Raw genomic sequence first — 18,250 nt, forward strand, 5'->3', positions numbered from 1 at the left:
AAACTATCGCGTTTGGCTTCAGACTATCCCTGTTGTTCTTCAACACCTTACTGTAAATTCAATTTATGATATATGACAGGCTCAATCCAATGCTCCACTTGGTCAAGTTCACCGTAGATACACTAGGACATGATTCTACAAAAGTTATTGCCATTTGTCTTTTGGCATTAAGCATTCTCTCTTCATCTTCATTTGGCATTACCCCTCTAAAATTTTGGGAAAATATCATTACACCCTTTAAAAATTTTGAAAATATCATTAGACAAATATGTAATGTATGAATGTGAAAATGACAATATTCGAGCTTTGTCATTTTTTATGAATTTTTTAAAGATAATATCTTTATTACACTTTTTCAATTACTGTTAATCAGTTCTCACATATTCAATATAATCTCAAACGATTTCATTGAACAATTATTCTACACATACTGATCATAATCCCAAACAGTCTCATTGAACAATGATTCGCCTTATTACATCAATGTAATCTCAAATGGTTGCTCCGTCTTCGAGGCAAACTTAATTTCAAACGGTTGTTTTATCTTCACTATGAGCATAATTTTAATTACTTACCAATGGTTGCAATACTTACAATGTTGGTGTAATTCGAAATACTTGCGGATTACCACAGTTTTTGTAAGAAGAAATATATGTAAATTTTCTTAAATCAAATTGACTTCATCCGCAAGACAAAAATTTTACTGCTGCTTTTGTCTCAAGAAAAGTCACTTTATAATGTTTCCTTCAATTAGAAGGATTGTTATCATAAACATCTTAGTCACATTGTAGGTCTCATCAAGGACATCTTTATATACATTTCTCAAAATTAGGCAAAGGGAATCCAATCACCATACACATATTTGGGCTCATTCTCTCATCAAGGGAGCTCTTCAATACTTTTCTTCCCCATTCCAATCACACATAGATCTACGCCTTACATTGTTGAATCGTTCTAAAACCTCATCACCCGCTCTACCTCGTTGAAACTTTACATCAACATTAAGCCTAATCCACATCGAACTTGGTTAACTAAATCATAGTTTTGTGCAAAAAGACTTATTTTATTCAAATTGATTTGAAAATTATAATATTTAATACTAATTGAGAAGATATTTGATCCATTATCCATATGAATTTTATGTACTATTAGTGAATAATAACATGATATTTCATCATTGAATAAACCAAAAATTATAAATTATAAATAATAATAATAAATTTATTTAAATATTAATTTATTATAAACAAATTTAAAAGTAATCTTAAATTCGAGACCCTAAACTTTAAATCTAACACCTTAAATCTTAAACCCAAATTTTAAACATGCGGATTCATAGAACTTCACAATCATAGTGGATTTATACAAGTGGACTTTGTTGCGAACTTCATTTGGCAAAATCTTATATTTAACTTTAACATAAAGCTTAATTATATAATAAATTATATGATATATATATACTGATAGTGTAACTTTTTAATTTTACAAGGCTTCCAAGTTTTATATTTTTAATTACTCGTTAGGAATTAGGGGGTTAATTGTTTATTTTTTTAAAAAAATAGTAATTTTATAATTTGCATGATCTATATATGGGTCTAATTTTGGTTTTAGACTTTTAATCATGACATTTAGATATAATTTTCTATTTTAATTTGGTTTTTTTTTCACTTTATAATATTATTAGAAAGTTCAAATTGATAAAAACATTAGTTACTGTCATTGAAGTGATGATGACATGATATTCATTATTTTATTAATTTGGATATGCTCATAATCTTAAATAAGTACTAAACGACAAAGATGAAATCATATGCATGGTTTTTTTAAAGTCAAGTAAATCATGTCATTAGTTATTGATTCGATTAGTTTGATTGTTAATTAAAAAAATATAAAATTTGGATCATTCGATTTTATCGCTGACTCAAGTAATTTTTATTTTAATTTATACGAATTTATAAGTCAATTGTTTCTTTTTCTTATTCTAAATTGATATACCGATTGATCTAATCTGATTTGATTATATGTGAAAAAGTAAAGTAGAGAATTAAAAAAACAAAATCTCTTCTATTACAATGGAATGCAAAATTTATGGGGATTTTTTCTTTAAAATATTTTAGCCAGATTTTGATATTAGTATCTAGAATTATCCGAGCCTATTTATAAGCATTATTTTCAATTATTAAGATTAATTTTGTTTAATTATAAATTCCGGTTTTTTTATTTTATTAAAATTGAGAGGGGGAAATTAAGAAATTAGTTTAATTATTAACAAATATAATAATATATTTGTAATTACATACGAGTATTATGTTTAGACAATTATTATAATTGGTGAGTTTTACCGAATTAAATGTAATTGGAACATTATAATCACACTATTCATTTTTTAGGAGTCGTCTAAAAATTAGAGAGTAATTATACAGGCAATTATCAATTACCCAGTAATTTTTCAAACACATATATTATTTAAGTTTAAGAAATTAGTTTTATAAAAACTTATAAAAGTTATTTTATACACTAATAAAAAAACATTTTAATTATAGGATATATTTCAATTTTTAAAAAATAGAATTATATATTTATTATTGGACCAAAAATATGAACACATCAAATCTAAATATTTCACACGACTTTTTATCTAATAACAAATTAAGTTTATAAAAACTATATTATATATTATATATTATACTTGTACAAATATGTATTTGAGCACCCTAGTATAAGTGTTATAAAATCTATTGAGAACTTTATAAAACCTTTTTTTATAAAGGTTATATTATAAATTCTATATTGTGACCTAATTTGTATGGAATAATAGTAACTGAAATATTATAAATAAATAAAAAGTTGTAAAGTTGGTCTGCTATTTGACACCTTAGCATAAGTCAATTCTTATCTTGTAATCTACAAAGTTGGTTATGCATATGCAAAAAGTTCTATTGCAAGAGCATACTACCCTTTGAGATAGTGGGGGCTAGACACAAGCATTAAAGACGGCTTATGAACTATTTAACCTAAAACATCTACAGTTTCGAAATGTGGACAAGAAGACATTTGTTATTTAAAAAACAGTTCATATTAACACCCTCAATATGGTTAATTTAGAAAAAAAAAAGGTTAGATTGTGCTAATATGTTGCAACGTTTATAACTTCATTCATAGTTGGAATTGGAATGATCTTTATTTTAAAAAGTACATAAAAGAAGATCATGGTAGTCCTAATGATACATATTCATATTTCGATTTAGATGATAAAGAAATTAGTTAAGGACCAACAGAATAATGAGTATATGTTAAATGCTAGAGAAGGATTAACCCAACAAATATGGAATATTAGAGCAATTAGATACAATTTGTAATGCCCCAAAATTTTAGTCTTTGAGAAAGGATAAGCATTTTAAAAGTGAATTAAGTATTTGGAGAGAAAGTGTGAATAATGAAATTTAGTAAGAACTCAATTGAAATCTTTTAAAGTTGAAGGACTAAAAGTGAAAATTGACCATTTTTTGAAATGAGGTGAAATTGAATAAATATTATTATGAATGTGATATGGATATGTATTGATATGCAGAGTTGGGAAACTGAGATAGGGATTAAATTTAATAAAGTGGAAAAGTACAAATACTAAAGTGTAATGTTCTCATTTTATGGAGGAGGGACCTAAATGCAATTTTTTTCATCTTTAATTGTTATTTAGAAATGATGAGATTAAAATCTCCTATCTGATAAAGTGAAAAGTTTGTGGAAATTTATAGAACTTAATGTTGAAAAGTGTTGAAAGTTGATTGGATGATGGAATATATGGACTAAATATATATATAATTTTCTACGAAGGTTGAACAAAAGTAGTTTGGGCAGCAAAAATAAAAGGGAAAGAAAGAAAAGGAAGATTCAATCATGGAAACAACTTAAATAAAGTTGAAAAATGAAAGGAAAGTCTATGTGAATTAATGTATGAAGTGAAGATGTAGTGCATGTGATTATGTAAGTCAAAGTGAATAAGTAATGTGATACTAAGTGATATATGTGATATATTAAGTATGTTATATGAAAGTGATCATTAATGCCTTAGTGAAGTCAGAGGAAATATGATATATGATAATGAAATGATTTTGGAGTTGAAAGGGGTTGGGGGTTAGGATAGGAACCGAGTTGGTGATACTAGGATTCGAAGGGGATTAAGAGAGAATATTAGGTTATGCGACATGTTTACTAAAGTTCCTATATATTTTTCTGAAGTTCCCATTATCAGAGTTTCATTATAGGTCGAGAGTTCATGTTTGGTTTGGATCTCTTCAATGTATCAAAATTATTGAACTTCTCCAAGATTCACTAAGGACTGCAAAAGTGATATGTGGAAATAAAAATGTTATTGTGATGTATGTGTTTTAGTAATACATGTAAATTAAGTGTTTATGTTATGTTTTTTATATAAGAAAAAAATCTTGATATATGAATGTGAAAGTTAATTAGTGACTATATGTGTTAAAGAAAAAACTATAAGTTATAAAGTTAATTAAATGACTTTACATTTTGGAAATGAATTAAAAGTTTGAGTATATTAGTGAAAGAAATTGGGTGAATAAATATTATTAAAATTAATTAAATTACATATATATATATATATAATATGGTAATATTGAATTCAATTGAATACTTACTTAAACAAATGAGTAAGTGAAAAAAAGTAGATAGAAAACTCGAGAAGAACTTCACGAGGATCACATCAACTCTCTAAAGGCTTCAAGACTCTTTTGATATATGATTTTGGACTTGGAAATGGCATGTACATAAGGTGATTATAGTCTTTATATGTATAGAAAAGTTAGTGAAAGGTACTCAAAAAAGTTGAGAGCTATGAAATTTTAATTTACTTTGTTGACCCAAGTTTTAATTTGATGATATTATATATATATATGGTATTCAGAGATGTTTAATGGTTTAAAATGAACTTAATAACATTAAAAAGAAGTGTCAAATGTAAACTTGTCATTGATGGCTAAATTTTATTCTCGTTATCGATTTTGCCCTGGTAAATGGTGTTATAAAATTGCATATGATGCTTATTTTTCTTGTTAATTTTATTTGTAATTAAATATTATCAACAATTTTCTTGGACTAACCATATTACATATGATGATTTAATTTTAATTTTGTTACTTTTTTCACAATTATTATTAATAATTTTATAGTAATTAATATTTTTTAAAAATTTAAATTATGTAAATATAGAATTGTATTTTGTATCGCTAAACACGACATAAAAAGTTACTATATAAAAAAATTCGTCCTCCAAGTTAAATCAGACTCTAAATTTAGTCTAGACCCAACATACTCAAGGTCACATACCAAACAATATAAATAATACTTATTATCTACTGTATAAAGTTGAAACAAAGTTCGAATTAAACCTACAAAAGGGAAACTAGATGATCACCAACATCCTAAACATCAAAATGGTCTCTCATATGATAACATTTCACTTTAATACCCTATGAATAACATAACTATGAAACCAATAAAAAGAGATCCAATTGAAACAGAAAGCAATGGCGAGCCTGACCCACTAGAAGCCGGTGGCGGTTGCACTGCTCTTCCTCCTCGTGAGACCGTCTTTGGCGCACCTGCTGATGTCGATGGTTGCACCCCTACAAATTTGGTAGCAAATTTTAAACTAGGTCTAACTATGGTTGTAGCGCGCGTCTTTACTAAGCTGAAATTTTCAAATAACATTTAATACATTTTTAACATTTTCAATATACAATATAATTTTACTTTATATAATTAATAAAAATTAATATTATTTAAAATAATAATTAATTTAAATAATTAACTCTAATATTAATTAAGTTTGATGATTAATACGCTTGAAATTTAATTTAATAAATAACTCTATTTTAAAAGCAGCATAATTTTTTTAACTAATAAAAATTTAATTATTTTTAAATATGTAATTATCACAACTTTCATTAAAGTGTACAATTATGAATTAATACAATGAAAAATAAATAGTATTCACTTCAGTTCAAAAAAATTTCTAAACACATATTTTTATATATATTATAGATATAATATCCAAAAATATCAAACTATTATAAACAGACTATCCGACTACCGATTCAAGTAACCATCAAGTAGAAGTTATAAAAAATAGAGCTCTATTTTAAAAAAAAAATAGAGAAATTAAATTAGTTCAAACTAAATAAAAAGATTAAATTTTAGAATAGTAGAGGGACTAAAACAACAATTAAACCTTCAAAGTGAAGAACATACCTGGCGCACCAGCAGGTGTAAGAGTTACTGCCAAAGAAAACACAAAGTAAATACCCAGGTTATTAGCCATCAATTCTAAAACTCAAATTCCATTGTTTTCTTTTTAGTAAGTTTCATAAAATTTGAGTTTTGGGGCGTTTTGTCTCGATTAGAGATTCAACCTTTAGATTTAGTCAAATATTCAAATATCATTAGTATAGTTTAGGGTTGTTTATTTACTTCGTCATTGTTGATGAATGCATGCATGCTTAATTTCTTTTGCAAAAAGAAAACGAAGGAAAATTAACATAGATCGAACTCAAATTCATTCTTTGCATGGAAGGAAAATTAATTTTACATTAAAAAAATGTCAATGGGATAGAAATTCCCACTTCCCAAACAAAAACTAACCAAAATTTTCCATCAAAATATTTGTTTTAAAAGAAAAGGAAAAACCACTCACAAGCGCATTTAGGGACAGAAGAAGCGGATATTTTGCAGAGGGCCGGCAAAGTGAAAGCCTTAGTGAGATTCAATGGAACGCCGAGAGAAGCACTTGTTTTAAAAGTCTCACACAAGCACTCGCCGTTTGTATCGAGCACAGTTTTCAAGCCAGAACAGCAGTTTCCTTCTGGCTTTGAAACCTGGCTCCCGCTCGACACAAACGACAAGCAATCGGCCATGTTGATAAACAGGAACGTGCAGTCCCCGATGGAGGAGAAAGAAGGGGACGGCGCCGCCGTATCCACGTGGATGTGGGCGGCGTCGACGGCGTAGATTGAGAGAACGGAAAGGATTAAAGTGAGAGAGAATTTTGAGACTACCATTTTAGAGAGAGGAAAAGAACGGGGATTTTTCGTTAGTAAAAAGAGAAAACTAAGAGGGGGATTCGATGACAGAGAGAAAAATGAGAAGCATGCCCTATTGAAATATCATTAATCAAGTCAAACACAAATTTATAACCCTAGTTGAGACTTATCTCTATCGGAATGGTGGTTGTTGCGGTACACGAATGAGGCTTTAATATTAGTGATACAAGTCGAGGTTTTGATCTTTAAATATTCATGTTCAAATCCCGTCATGCGTTATTGTTATGTATAAATCTTCAATCCCACTAAATCTTATTGTTTTAGATTTTATATTCAATTATTATAATATAGTTGATTGAATATATATTTATGATTATTATAAACCCTAAATAAAAATGTGAAAATTATAAATTCAAGTGTGTTTAAGTACATAATCTTTTGTTTTTGAAGTTGGTACAATTTAATAAGTATATTGTTAATAACCTTTTAACAAAAAAATTAATGGTGGCAATTAAGTTAGAATTATAAATTTTTAAAAGTAATTTTAATTTTTTTTAAAACTTTTATGTGTGAAGAATAATCTAGAACATCATTCAAGTACAAAGATTAACCACATATTTTGTTTTATTTATATGAATATTTTTAAAATTTGCTATTATTTTAGATATTTATATTTTTTAAACATTATAACCTATATGTATAAAAATCAAATATAGTATGGTATTTACATAATTTAAAAAAAAAATATTTAGAATAATCAATGTAGTAAGATATTTATATCATTTTAAAAAAAATTAATCTCACAACTAAAAATACAGTTTTATCTATTATCTTCCACATTTGGCAATGAAATTTACTATTTCTGTTATAAAAAAATGCATCTACTGGATCTGTCAGGACAGGATTTTGAAACCATATCGTTTAAATGCCAGATAAGAGCTCTAATCACAGTTTTAAACAAATCTTAACAACATAGTTATAGATTATAAGAGGATTTTGATTTGTTTTTATCCAAATTGACAATAATTCTCAAATCATATAGAAGGCTTCAATTATGTACCTTTAATATTTCACTAAGTATATATCAAATATAACCACTAGCAAAACAAAATATCTAATTTCATCGAATTCTTGTATTTTACAAATATAACACCAACCTATATTTATAGTGTACCCAATTGATACATCAATATATTTACCAATAAACATCAATTTTCAATACAGTAATTATTCCACCGAAAGGACATAACATTATAACCTTCTTAAATCTTACGATTTAAAAAAATATATATTTATTGACAAATAAGATTTCGTCACTGATTTTAAATATAAAACTATCAATGGGATACAACGACGAAATGTACATCGTCGCTAAGGTGTTGTGTCAATGTAAATCTTTATCGAAGGCAGTTTTTTTGTCGGTATACACATTTTAATTTATATTTGACAATAATATTGTCACTAAAAATATCATCAATTATTTTATCCCGTTAACAAAATTTTACGGACAATTACCAAGCAGAAAATGACCAAATGTTGTATCTTTTTTTGGCAAAAAAAAAAATGCCTCATGCCATTTCAATCTAAAGTCGTCACTGTCATTAAATAATTGATGGCTAAAGTGCCACCACTGTCTCTTCTACAAAATGGCCATTTGTCATTTTCCTTCTTTCTTTCTTTTAATTATGATATATCAATGTTTTGCATTTTAAAATTTATTTAAAATTATATATTATTTTAATTAAACCCTTAGAATTATCAATTCATAAATTGTATTTTAAATAACAAAAAAAAATCGTGCAACTAAATGAAATAAGTAGTTAACTTGTATAACCGAAGACCAGACAAGAGTTGCAATTTGTAGGGGCGCCATAGAATAATTCTTGTTTCAACTTTAATCTTAAAGCATCCATCATAGTGATAATCCACTATTCTTCCTTCGTCCACCATATATTAAATTCTCATATGAAAGACACTTTTTAAAGCCTTAAGATTGTTAGAAAAAACAAATAATAAAGATTGAAACAATAAATCATGAGATAAGGTGAGGTGAGGTGAGGTGTGGTGTGGTGTGGTGGTTGTTTACTATTAACTATGAGGTTGAGGGATTGATCTCTATCCGTAAGAATGAAACACATTTTATGACCAAATGTTTAGCAAGTTCCTCTATTATAAGGACTAGTTCAAATTAGTCCATCTATTATTAAATGGATTGAAAAATGACTTGATTATTTTTTCGTTTGTAACTCAACTCCAAACAAAATATTTTATTTTTAAACTCATAAAAACTTTGAAAATATTATCTAAATGACATTTTTAAAACAATAAATGCTAACTCTATTAAAATTTGAGATTATTTTATTTTTTTTACTAATACAAGAATTTAATTAATCCATTTAATAGTATAGAATTAGTTTAAATCAATCCCTATAGAGGACTTGCGTGGTACTTTCACCATATATAAAAGGCATAACGATAATTTTAACACTTAAGATTGATCTCGTTGGTCGCTTTATCTTTAATTTTTTTTTAATCTTTTACCTTGAAATTTTAATCAAATTGCATTATATTTGGATGGAAAGTGATTCAACCATTGAAATTTAAGCGCTATATTGAACTGATTGTTTGCGTGGCAATTAATCCACGTGTTCTCAAAAAATGTATAAAGATTACTAAACTATTAGTATATTTACGTTTTGGTTATTCAATTTAAAAAAAATTATAAAATAATCATTAAATTATTTGAAAGTTTTCATTAAGTCATTGGGCATGGCTTTATCTATTCGTACCTCCTAAATCAATGAAAAGCTCTCATTCTCTTCTTTCTTACAATTTAGTTTTTTTTTTATTAAACAACTTTGAACATCACAAATTTGCAAATAAAATTTCAAACAATTTTCTTCTCTGATCTTCGACATTGACTATCATATTGACTTAGATATAAGATACGTTCTTCTACTCGATGGGTGCTGATCCACCATACCAATCATCGAGCTGTCTCTTAGAGCTTGCAAGCTAAATTTTAAATAATAAAATATAACTGAATAATTCAGTAATTTAAATAAAAATTTTCGAATAATTCAATAATTTAAATCAAAAGTTGATATGATCTAAAGAAAAAAAACCGTAAACCTTAGGGCTAAATTAACAACGTAAGATTGCCTCCCTTGAGATTTCCTAAGCAATAAAAATCCAAAAGCAAAACAGTTCAAAAATCGTCCTTGTTTTTGCCTTTCATAGCTGTAATGGCATTTCTCGAGAATATATATTTATATATTGACTTTCAATAAATACGTTATATGTTTTATACCTATTAAGATTAAATCCAATACAAATTTCATTAACGACACTCACCTATGGAATCTCCATTGCTTCCCAAATACCTTCTCGTTGTGATTCTTTTCTCACATTGCAGCACCACCATAGCTCAATACGAGCAAGAAAGGGACACCCTTTATGCTCTCAAGCACACATTCAACGACCCTTTCTTAAACGATAACTGGAACGGCCTTCACTGCTACAAAAACACCTCCTTCTGGTATGGTATTCAGTGCATCAATGGCCGAATCACGTCGATATTGCTGGAAAATAGGGGGTTATCGGGGAACCCAAGTGCTGTTTCATTGCTTGTGCTTTCTGAATTGGTCACCCTTAGCTTCAAGAACAATTTAGTGTATGGGAACATAATGGATTTCTGTTACAATCACAAGTTGAAAGACATTGATCTGTCGGAAAACATGTTGGAAGGACCGATCCCACCTTGTTCGATCAATCTCGAGTTGTTGCGGTCATTGCAGCTTCAACAGAACCATTTGAGTGGCATGATACCAGAGTTCAACCAAGCTGGTTTAACAGTTTTTAATGTCTCCTACAACAATATCAGTGGCCCGATCCCCGGAACGACCACTTTGAGGTCTTTCACCGCTGATTCGTACGCTAACAACGGCCCTAACATGTGCGATCCGTTGTGCCATTTCAGCGAAATTAACACACCAGCCCCAATAGAATCCAAGAAGGAATCCATTGCAATCGTATTCTTGGTTCTCGACATAATCGGTCTAGTCACCGTGATTTTGCTTTTGATTCTCTACTGTAAGAGATCTAGCAAGTTCAAGAACCTGATCAAAAGACGCCATTTTGAGGAAACCCGCGATGGTGATGGAATGAAGCTGGTTTTCTTGGCGGATGATGGAGGTTTCGAGCTGAACGAGTTGATGGGGGCTGGTGCTGAAGGGTTAGGGAAAGGAGTTTGCGGGGATAGTTATAAGGCTACGTTGAATGATGGGGTGGCTGTTGTTGTGAAACAGTTGAGGGGGTTGAAGCCATTGATGAGCAAGGAGGAGTTCATGAAGATGGTGAGAATGATTGCAGATCAAAAGCATCCCAATTTGCTTCCTTTAATGGCGTATTGGTGTTCCAAGGATGTGAAGTTGTTGGTCTACAGATATGCCAAAAATGGAAACCTCTTCAACCGCCTTCATGGTGATCAAATTATCAATTATGTCTTCTTCACCTTCTCTATAGATAGGGATAAATTAATATTTAATCCCTGAATTTGATAACTTTTTAAATTTTGGTCTTTAAACTTTTTTATCCACATTAGTATTTGAAAGTATGATGACCTGTGATTTTTTAAATTGTGTCATGTCATTATTTTTATTTTTTAAGATATATAATTATTTATATTTATTTATAAAATTTTTAAGTGATGATATGACACAATTTTAAAATATCACATTATATTTTAATAGAATTTAAATTTTAATATTAAATTGAAAAGAATTATTAAATTTAAGACTGATGTGAATAATTTTTTTTTCAAAACTAAGATGGAAAAATATTATATATATATTTTATTATTTTTTAATATAATCCAAAAATACTTAATAACAAAGAGTATTTATGGATTGAGTCGAGGAGTGGTTCTAAAATAACTTGAAATTTAAGCTCAAAGCCATCCAAAAGACTCATTTAGTGTTAAAAAATAAAGTAAATTTTATTTTATATTTTTTATTATTTCTAAACAGTAAATCAGGCTGGGCCGTGTGTGCCCCATGACCCCTAATAGTAATTTCCTGACCAAGACACATAACGAAAATGCAGGCGCGAGAGGTAGCCGGGACCGGATTTCTTTCAAATGGAGCTCATGATTGACCGTCGCTCGAAGCGTGGCACGAGCGTTGGAGCATCTTCACCTCAATTCGAACCCCTCCCAATGCACCGTCCCTCACGGCAACCTGAAATCAACCAACATTCTCCTCGACGACGACGGCGAAACGGTTCTCGTCTCCGATTACGGCCTCGCTTCATCCATGGCCCTTCCCGTCGCAGCTCAACATATGGTCTCATATAAATCACCGGAATACCAGACATGGAAAAGGGTTTCGAGGAAATCCGACGTGTGGAGCTACGGCTGCCTCCTTTTGGAATTACTGACGAGGAGAGTCTCGGTTCACTCGGCTCCGCCGGGCATCAATGGCGTGGATCTTTGCAAATGGGTCAAACGAGCTTTTAGAGAAGAATGGGTTGCTGAGGTATTTGATATGGAGATATCTATGGAGAAAAACGGTACTAAGGGGACGGAGAAGTTGCTGGAGATTGCTCTCCGTTGCTGCGATGAGTCGCCGGAGAAACGGCCTGAAATGGCGGACATTGCAGCGGAGATAGATGCCATAGAGGAGGTTGAAGCGGATCACGGAGCTGACTTATCGGCGGTGCAATCGTTAACTGAGGAGGGTTTCTCTATGCATGCTTCGTCGGCGATAGCGGATAGCAGCGACCGGATAAGTTGATAGGATTTTTTAAATGGTCAAATTCTGATTTTGGTCCTTTAACTATATTCAAATATGAGATTTAGTCCTTTTATAATTTTTTTAGTATTATGATAAACTTATCTCCTAATATTTACTTTTTTCCATTTTGGTCTTAATTCTTTTTCTTTTTTATCATTTTGGCCCCCAGCCATCAACTTTTACTTAAATTGCTTTTTTAGATGAAAAAGTTGAATGGACCATTAAAATTATTAACAACACTGATGTGGCAATATGTATGACAGTCAATTATACTTCATAAATTTAAAAATATAATAATAATTTGAAAAAAAATCAACAATTGTCTATAAATTTTAAAATTTTTATGAACTTTTTAAAATTTTGCTGATTTTTTTTTATTTTTTAAAAATTTATGAAGTAGATATAGTTTGGCACACATGATACCACATTAGTGTTGCTAAAATTTTAACAATTCAGTGCACTTTTTCATCTGAAAATAATAATTTAACTAAATTTAGAATGTTGAGGACCAAAGTGATCTCACAAAAAAATTTAAAAGTTAAAATGACAAAATAAGTAAATACTAATACTAGTATAACAATATGAGAAAAAGACTTATTTAACACATGTTTTAAATAGTTAGATATAGAGTAAAGAATAATTATTACAAATTTAATCTTAAAATTAAAAGGATTAGTAAAAACTCTTGTAAAAAATAAAGTAAACTATGCCTATGGTCCCTCTGAAATAAAGTTGATCATATTTTTATCACTATAATCTTTTTTTTTCTCAATTTAATCAATCTAATTAAAATAATTATTTAAAATACCCAATTTATTAAAAATCTCCTTTTTCACTAAGGAATTGCATAGTCAGCAGTTCACGTATTTTTTTCCACCTAATAAAAACTTGAGAAACAATCATAAACCCCCTAGAAAAAACTGCAAGGAAAAGCAATCACAGGCATATAAGAGAGAACACAAAAAGAAAGCATGAAAGAGGTTTTCAACCTAGGGCTATCTTTGTGTCTTTTGCTCAAAGATGAGAGGTAGGCCCAAGCAAAACTATAGTTAGATCGGACAGCCAGAGAAGTGAGTCCAAGAAGGTTAAGGGTTTAGACTTTAGGTTTGGATTCGTGAAATCCGACACCTCTCCGAGATAAAATATTTGGGGATCAGAGAAAAGGACATAGAGCGGACCCGAGCAATGCCATTTTGTGCCCGAGAGCGGTGATGACAGTGATAGCGATGGTGTTGCCGTTCAAAAATCGAAGGGAAAGAGAAAGCCATTCATTTTGGTAGGAGAGACTCTTATAACTGTGAATCTTTTCCATTCTTTTTCCCTTTAATTGAAGGTTTAGAGATTTTAAAAAGTAAGATTGATTAATGACAAATTCTTTCCGTTCCTTTCTTCTACTATTTCTTATCTTCCTTGTAAAATGAAGTTTGATAACAAGAAAAGTGGTGTCTGATAATCAACCCCCCCCAAGGTTTTCAATTGTTTCAAACAAAAAAGAAAAAGAAAAACGATTTTCAAACCTTTCTGGCTTCTGTCATTCACAAATGGGGTTTGATTACAAGATATTTCTTCAAAATATGGTTGTGTTTGATTTTTGATCGAAGTGAAGGAAACTTTTGGAATTTTGTCTGAATGGATTACGGTTAATCTAAGTTTAGTCAATCCGGTTTTTAGTTTTTGTAATTTTTTATTTTTTTTATTTTTTCATTTATTTTAGCTTAATTATTTCATTGGAAATCAGGTGAAGCAACTGGTGCCTGACATGAATTGTTGAAACGCTAGTGACTATAATAATGGCAACTTTTGCTTCAATTCGACAAATTAGCCGGCAATTTGTCAAAAGGTTTGCTCCATTTTCTCCTCTCTCTCTCTTTTTCTAAAGGTTTAATTTAGTTTACTGCTTGCTCAAAAATGTATGAATTGAAGGAAAAGGAACATTTTGATTCTTAACCAATTTTCTTTTAACCTTGAATCTCTCTTATGTTTATCAATTTTTCTCTTTCATTTTTTTGTTTTTGATGATTTTGTGAACCTTTTATAGTTAGTGTTAGAGAACTTGAATGCTAAGCTTTGCATGAAGTTTTCTTTCATTTGCTGCAATTAAGAGACAGAAGAAAAAGAAATTTGAAATTCTAAGTAATGTTACGTTCTTTATTAACATTCAAGAGATATAAATTCTGGGTTTGACAGAGAGATTATAAATCTATGATGTAACTTCTATTATATATATAGACACACACCTTGGTCTAAGGAGACACCTTGTGAGCTAGGACGCCCGCGAGTCCAACAATTCGCGAGTTCAAAGACCTTGTGAACGTGAATTGATGAGACCATGTCTGACACGGATACGATATCTGTCATTCAGATGGCGCACATATCCATTGACAGCCTCTATTTATTACTAGTCATTAGACATGATAGCCCATACCTATGGCAATAAGTCATTAATAGATTGGCTAAATTCCAGGGGGATCAGAACCAATATACGAGTGAAACATGGCATCTTGAGAACTAACAGAAACAACCCCTTGAAAGTTTATTGACCTAATAAAATGGGGCTAAGAGCCTAAGACATTCTCTCGCACTCTCAACTCTCTCCTCTCTTCTCCAATTTTTTCTTGACATCCACATTCCGGTTATCTCAACCCTCTCACAGCTTTCCCCCAGTGGGTGAACCATCACAAACTGCCGCAACCTCCTTGTATCAAAAATATATATGATAGGATTTTTTTTTTCTTAGATAGAAATTGTAAACTCTAATCTGTCAAAGTTGGTCACAGATATTATTTTGCTTGCTATTGCAGGGAACCTTTACTCAAGTTCTGTTGTTTTGTCCAAAATGAGTCCTTTTTTCCTAGTCTTGATTGTATCGCATTTGCGAGCCAGAGAAGCTACAGTGCTGTGAGTCCTTCATTACATGCACTATGTGTAACCTCTCCTGATTTGTCATTGCTGGCAAAGCAGAATGTACTTCAGCATCACAACATACTTGGTAAATGGTTGCATGCAAGATATTTGAGTAATGCATCAATTGAGCTAAAGACAGATGAGGATGTTATCAGGTTTTCTTTTAATAATTCAGTTGGTCGATTAGCCTCTACAACCAGAAAGAGAAAAATGTCTAAAAAGGCAAAAGTGAATGAGCTTCGTTTCTATCGTCTAAAGGCCAAAAAGAAGATGAATTCGCCAAATCCAGAAGTTAGGATTAGATATAAACTCGAGAAGGTTAGATAGCTTCTCATTTTAACTATAGTTCAGATTTTTGTTAAGAATTGTTATCTTTTTCTTGGATGCGAGCTTTCTTAGTAGTCGCTAGTAAAGTCTAACATGTTGGGTTTTTCCTCCCTTGTTCTCTCTTTTCAAGATAATCGTAACTTAGTTATATGAATTTATTCCAAAAAGATATGTCTTTGATTGTTAAATACTCCAGGCCAAAAGAAAGGAAGCATGGTTGATCGAAAAGTTGAGAAAATATGAGGTTCCCAAGGCCCCAGCTGAAGCATATGATCCTGAAATTTTAACTGAGGAAGAGAAACACTACCTAAAGCGTACTGGCGAGAAGAAAAAAAACTATGTTCAAGTTGGAAGACGAGGAGTATTTGGAGGTGTTGTGCTCAATATGCATCTGCATTGGAAGAAACATGAAACTGTGAAGGTCATTTGCAAGCCTTGCAAGCCAGGGCAGGTTCATGAATATGCTGAAGAACTTGCTCGACTTAGCAAAGGCATTGTGATTGACATCAAACCTAACAATACTATAATTTTTTACCGTGGAAAGAATTACGTGCAACCAAATATTATGTCTCCAGCAGATACACTGTCTAAAAACAAAGTAATATTCCTTGGCTTTCTTTGATTATCTGTTTATTGCTTATATATTTTATGTTTCCTAAATTTTCCTCCTTGAGAATTAGTTGGCGGTATTTTGTGTGATTTCTCGTTTCCATTCATTCATGCTAGCATCAATGCATGGAACTACTAATGCATCAGGTTTTTTTATTTTATTTTATTTTATGTTTTGTGTGTGTACAAAGAAAAAAGGTAGTTCGGCTCTGTTTGTGTTTGTAAGTATTTATGCTTCAAAGTTATGACTGGAATTTTAGGCTGGTTTAGCATCTTAAGACCTGTAGTAGTTGGGGGTTTATTTGTACTATAGTGGTAAACACAATTCAGTGTTACTCTCATTGTCATATTGTAATGCATCTAAATAAATATTCTCTCTTTAGTGAAGTTGTTTTCTGTTCGACAAGGATACTGTATTTTACTTGTGGCTCACTCATTAAGCAGAGTTCAACAGTTCATCAGTCTTTTATTCCGGTACGTGATATCAATACAGTTTATATTTTTCCATGCAAATATTGCAGGCTCTGGAAAAATACAAGTACGAACAATCCCTAGATCATACAAGTGAATACATTGAGAAGTTGGAGAAAGAACTGGAAGAGTTTCTTAAGCATAAAGCTCGGTACCATAAAGCAAAAGAGAGTGAGCCACAGGATTTTGCAGCAAGTATATTACAGCATCAATTACAAAATAATTGCTACATTTCGGTTTCCAAAAAGCATCCTTTTGAGTAGATTTGGACTTTTGCTTTCTAATCATTTTATGTTGTTGCAGTTATGCATTTAAAACACCTTTTCCAAAGTTACATGATCTCAGTGTATGTGCATCAGCATCTATCTGTTTCACTTGTGTCTCATGGGATGAGTAATACTTTTTCTATGTGTGAAACTGGGTAATAGGCAGACATGAGGATCATAGAAGATTGCAAATAATGACTTTAAGAAAATTCATTTGGGTTTTGTTACAAAGAAAAAGAAAATTGCTAATGTATATGTAGACACTCAATTTTGTCCGGCCCATTTTAGTATTTAAAATAATAAACCCAAAAAAAAAACGAAATCCAAGTTCAGTCTAGAATTATAAATATAATTTGGCCTGATCGGAATGGCCCATTACTTGAAAAGATTTAAGGTCTATCTACAAGCTTGACTCATCTGAAAATATAATCTTCAATGATATGTAATCTTAGATATGATACAATATTAGATATGATTGCAATCTTTGATATGATACAATCTTAGATATGATTGCAATCTTAGATATGATATACAATCTTAGAAGATATGATTTTGTAATCTTGGAGATTTAATTTGTAGATATCCTTTAATCTTAACCGTTGATGTAATTGATCTGTACCGTTGAATTTGGAGAGGCTCAACTATAAATAGAGGCATCTCCCTTCATTGTAAAGACACTAGAGTTTTGGGAAGCAATAAGAATTCTTGAGAGCATTCACTCAAATTTCTCTCCCTCTTGCGTTCTTACTCTCTCTGGTTTGTTCTTATTTTATTCTTCGTCTATCTTAATTTTTCAACTTTTTTTTTAATTTCACCCCTT

At 30.5% G+C, this 18,250-nt stretch overlaps 4 protein-coding genes across 4 annotated transcripts; 3 read left to right on the plus strand and 1 right to left on the minus strand.

Annotated features, from left to right (window-relative positions):
• Positions 1 to 5,346: 5,346 nt before the first annotated feature.
• On the minus strand, positions 5,347 to 7,249 carry LOC107894916 (non-specific lipid transfer protein GPI-anchored 31). The gene is made up of 3 exons (XM_016820084.2): positions 6,716 to 7,249; positions 6,274 to 6,300; positions 5,347 to 5,648 (listed from the first exon to the last, which is right to left on the minus strand). The coding sequence occupies exons 1-3, from the start codon at positions 7,077 to 7,079 to the stop codon at positions 5,485 to 5,487; spliced, it is 555 nt and encodes a 184-aa protein (XP_016675573.1). The 5' UTR covers positions 7,080 to 7,249; the 3' UTR covers positions 5,347 to 5,484.
• Positions 7,250 to 10,417: 3,168 nt separating this feature from the next.
• LOC107894626 (inactive leucine-rich repeat receptor-like serine/threonine-protein kinase At1g60630) lies at positions 10,418 to 11,614 on the plus strand. The gene has a single exon (XM_016819883.1). It carries the CDS (start codon positions 10,418 to 10,420, stop codon positions 11,612 to 11,614), a length of 1,197 nt encoding a protein of 398 aa, XP_016675372.1.
• A 759-nt stretch (positions 11,615 to 12,373) lies between these two features.
• LOC107894625 (probable LRR receptor-like serine/threonine-protein kinase At4g31250) lies at positions 12,374 to 12,853 on the plus strand. The gene has a single exon (XM_016819882.1). It carries the CDS (start codon positions 12,374 to 12,376, stop codon positions 12,851 to 12,853), a length of 480 nt encoding a protein of 159 aa, XP_016675371.1.
• Positions 12,854 to 13,778: 925 nt separating this feature from the next.
• LOC107893993 (uncharacterized CRM domain-containing protein At3g25440, chloroplastic) lies at positions 13,779 to 17,538 on the plus strand. The gene is made up of 5 exons (XM_041084980.1): positions 13,779 to 14,129; positions 14,592 to 14,693; positions 15,655 to 16,075; positions 16,281 to 16,682; positions 17,215 to 17,538. Exons 2-5 carry the CDS (start codon positions 14,644 to 14,646, stop codon positions 17,425 to 17,427), a joined length of 1,086 nt encoding a protein of 361 aa, XP_040940914.1. The 5' UTR covers positions 13,779 to 14,129; positions 14,592 to 14,643; the 3' UTR covers positions 17,428 to 17,538.
• Positions 17,539 to 18,250: the final 712 nt, after the last annotated feature.

The sequence above is a fragment of the Gossypium hirsutum genome, chromosome A13, assembly GCF_007990345.1.
Source record: "Gossypium hirsutum isolate 1008001.06 chromosome A13, Gossypium_hirsutum_v2.1, whole genome shotgun sequence".
NCBI classification, from domain to species: Eukaryota; Viridiplantae; Streptophyta; class Magnoliopsida; order Malvales; family Malvaceae; genus Gossypium; species Gossypium hirsutum.

Excerpts from the sequence above, each read along its gene's own strand:
- LOC107894916 (XM_016820084.2), bottom strand. The coding sequence starts at position 7,079 with ATGGTAGTCTCAAAATTCTCTCTCACTTTAATCCTTTCCGTTCTCTCA. Across the intron at positions 6,301-6,715 it reads TTCTGTCCCTAAATGCGCTT|TAACTCTTACACCTGCTGGT; the intron begins GTGAGTGGTTTT and ends TTTCTTTGGCAG. Across the intron at positions 5,649-6,273 it reads TACACCTGCTGGTGCGCCAG|GGGTGCAACCATCGACATCA; the intron begins GTATGTTCTTCA and ends CCAAATTTGTAG.
- LOC107894626 (XM_016819883.1), top strand. The coding sequence starts at position 10,418 with ATGGAATCTCCATTGCTTCCCAAATACCTTCTCGTTGTGATTCTTTTC.
- LOC107894625 (XM_016819882.1), top strand. The coding sequence starts at position 12,374 with ATGGCCCTTCCCGTCGCAGCTCAACATATGGTCTCATATAAATCACCG.
- LOC107893993 (XM_041084980.1), top strand. The coding sequence starts at position 14,644 with ATGGCAACTTTTGCTTCAATTCGACAAATTAGCCGGCAATTTGTCAAA. Across the intron at positions 16,076-16,280 it reads TTAGATATAAACTCGAGAAG|GCCAAAAGAAAGGAAGCATG; the intron begins GTTAGATAGCTT and ends TAAATACTCCAG. Across the intron at positions 16,683-17,214 it reads ATACACTGTCTAAAAACAAA|GCTCTGGAAAAATACAAGTA; the intron begins GTAATATTCCTT and ends CAAATATTGCAG.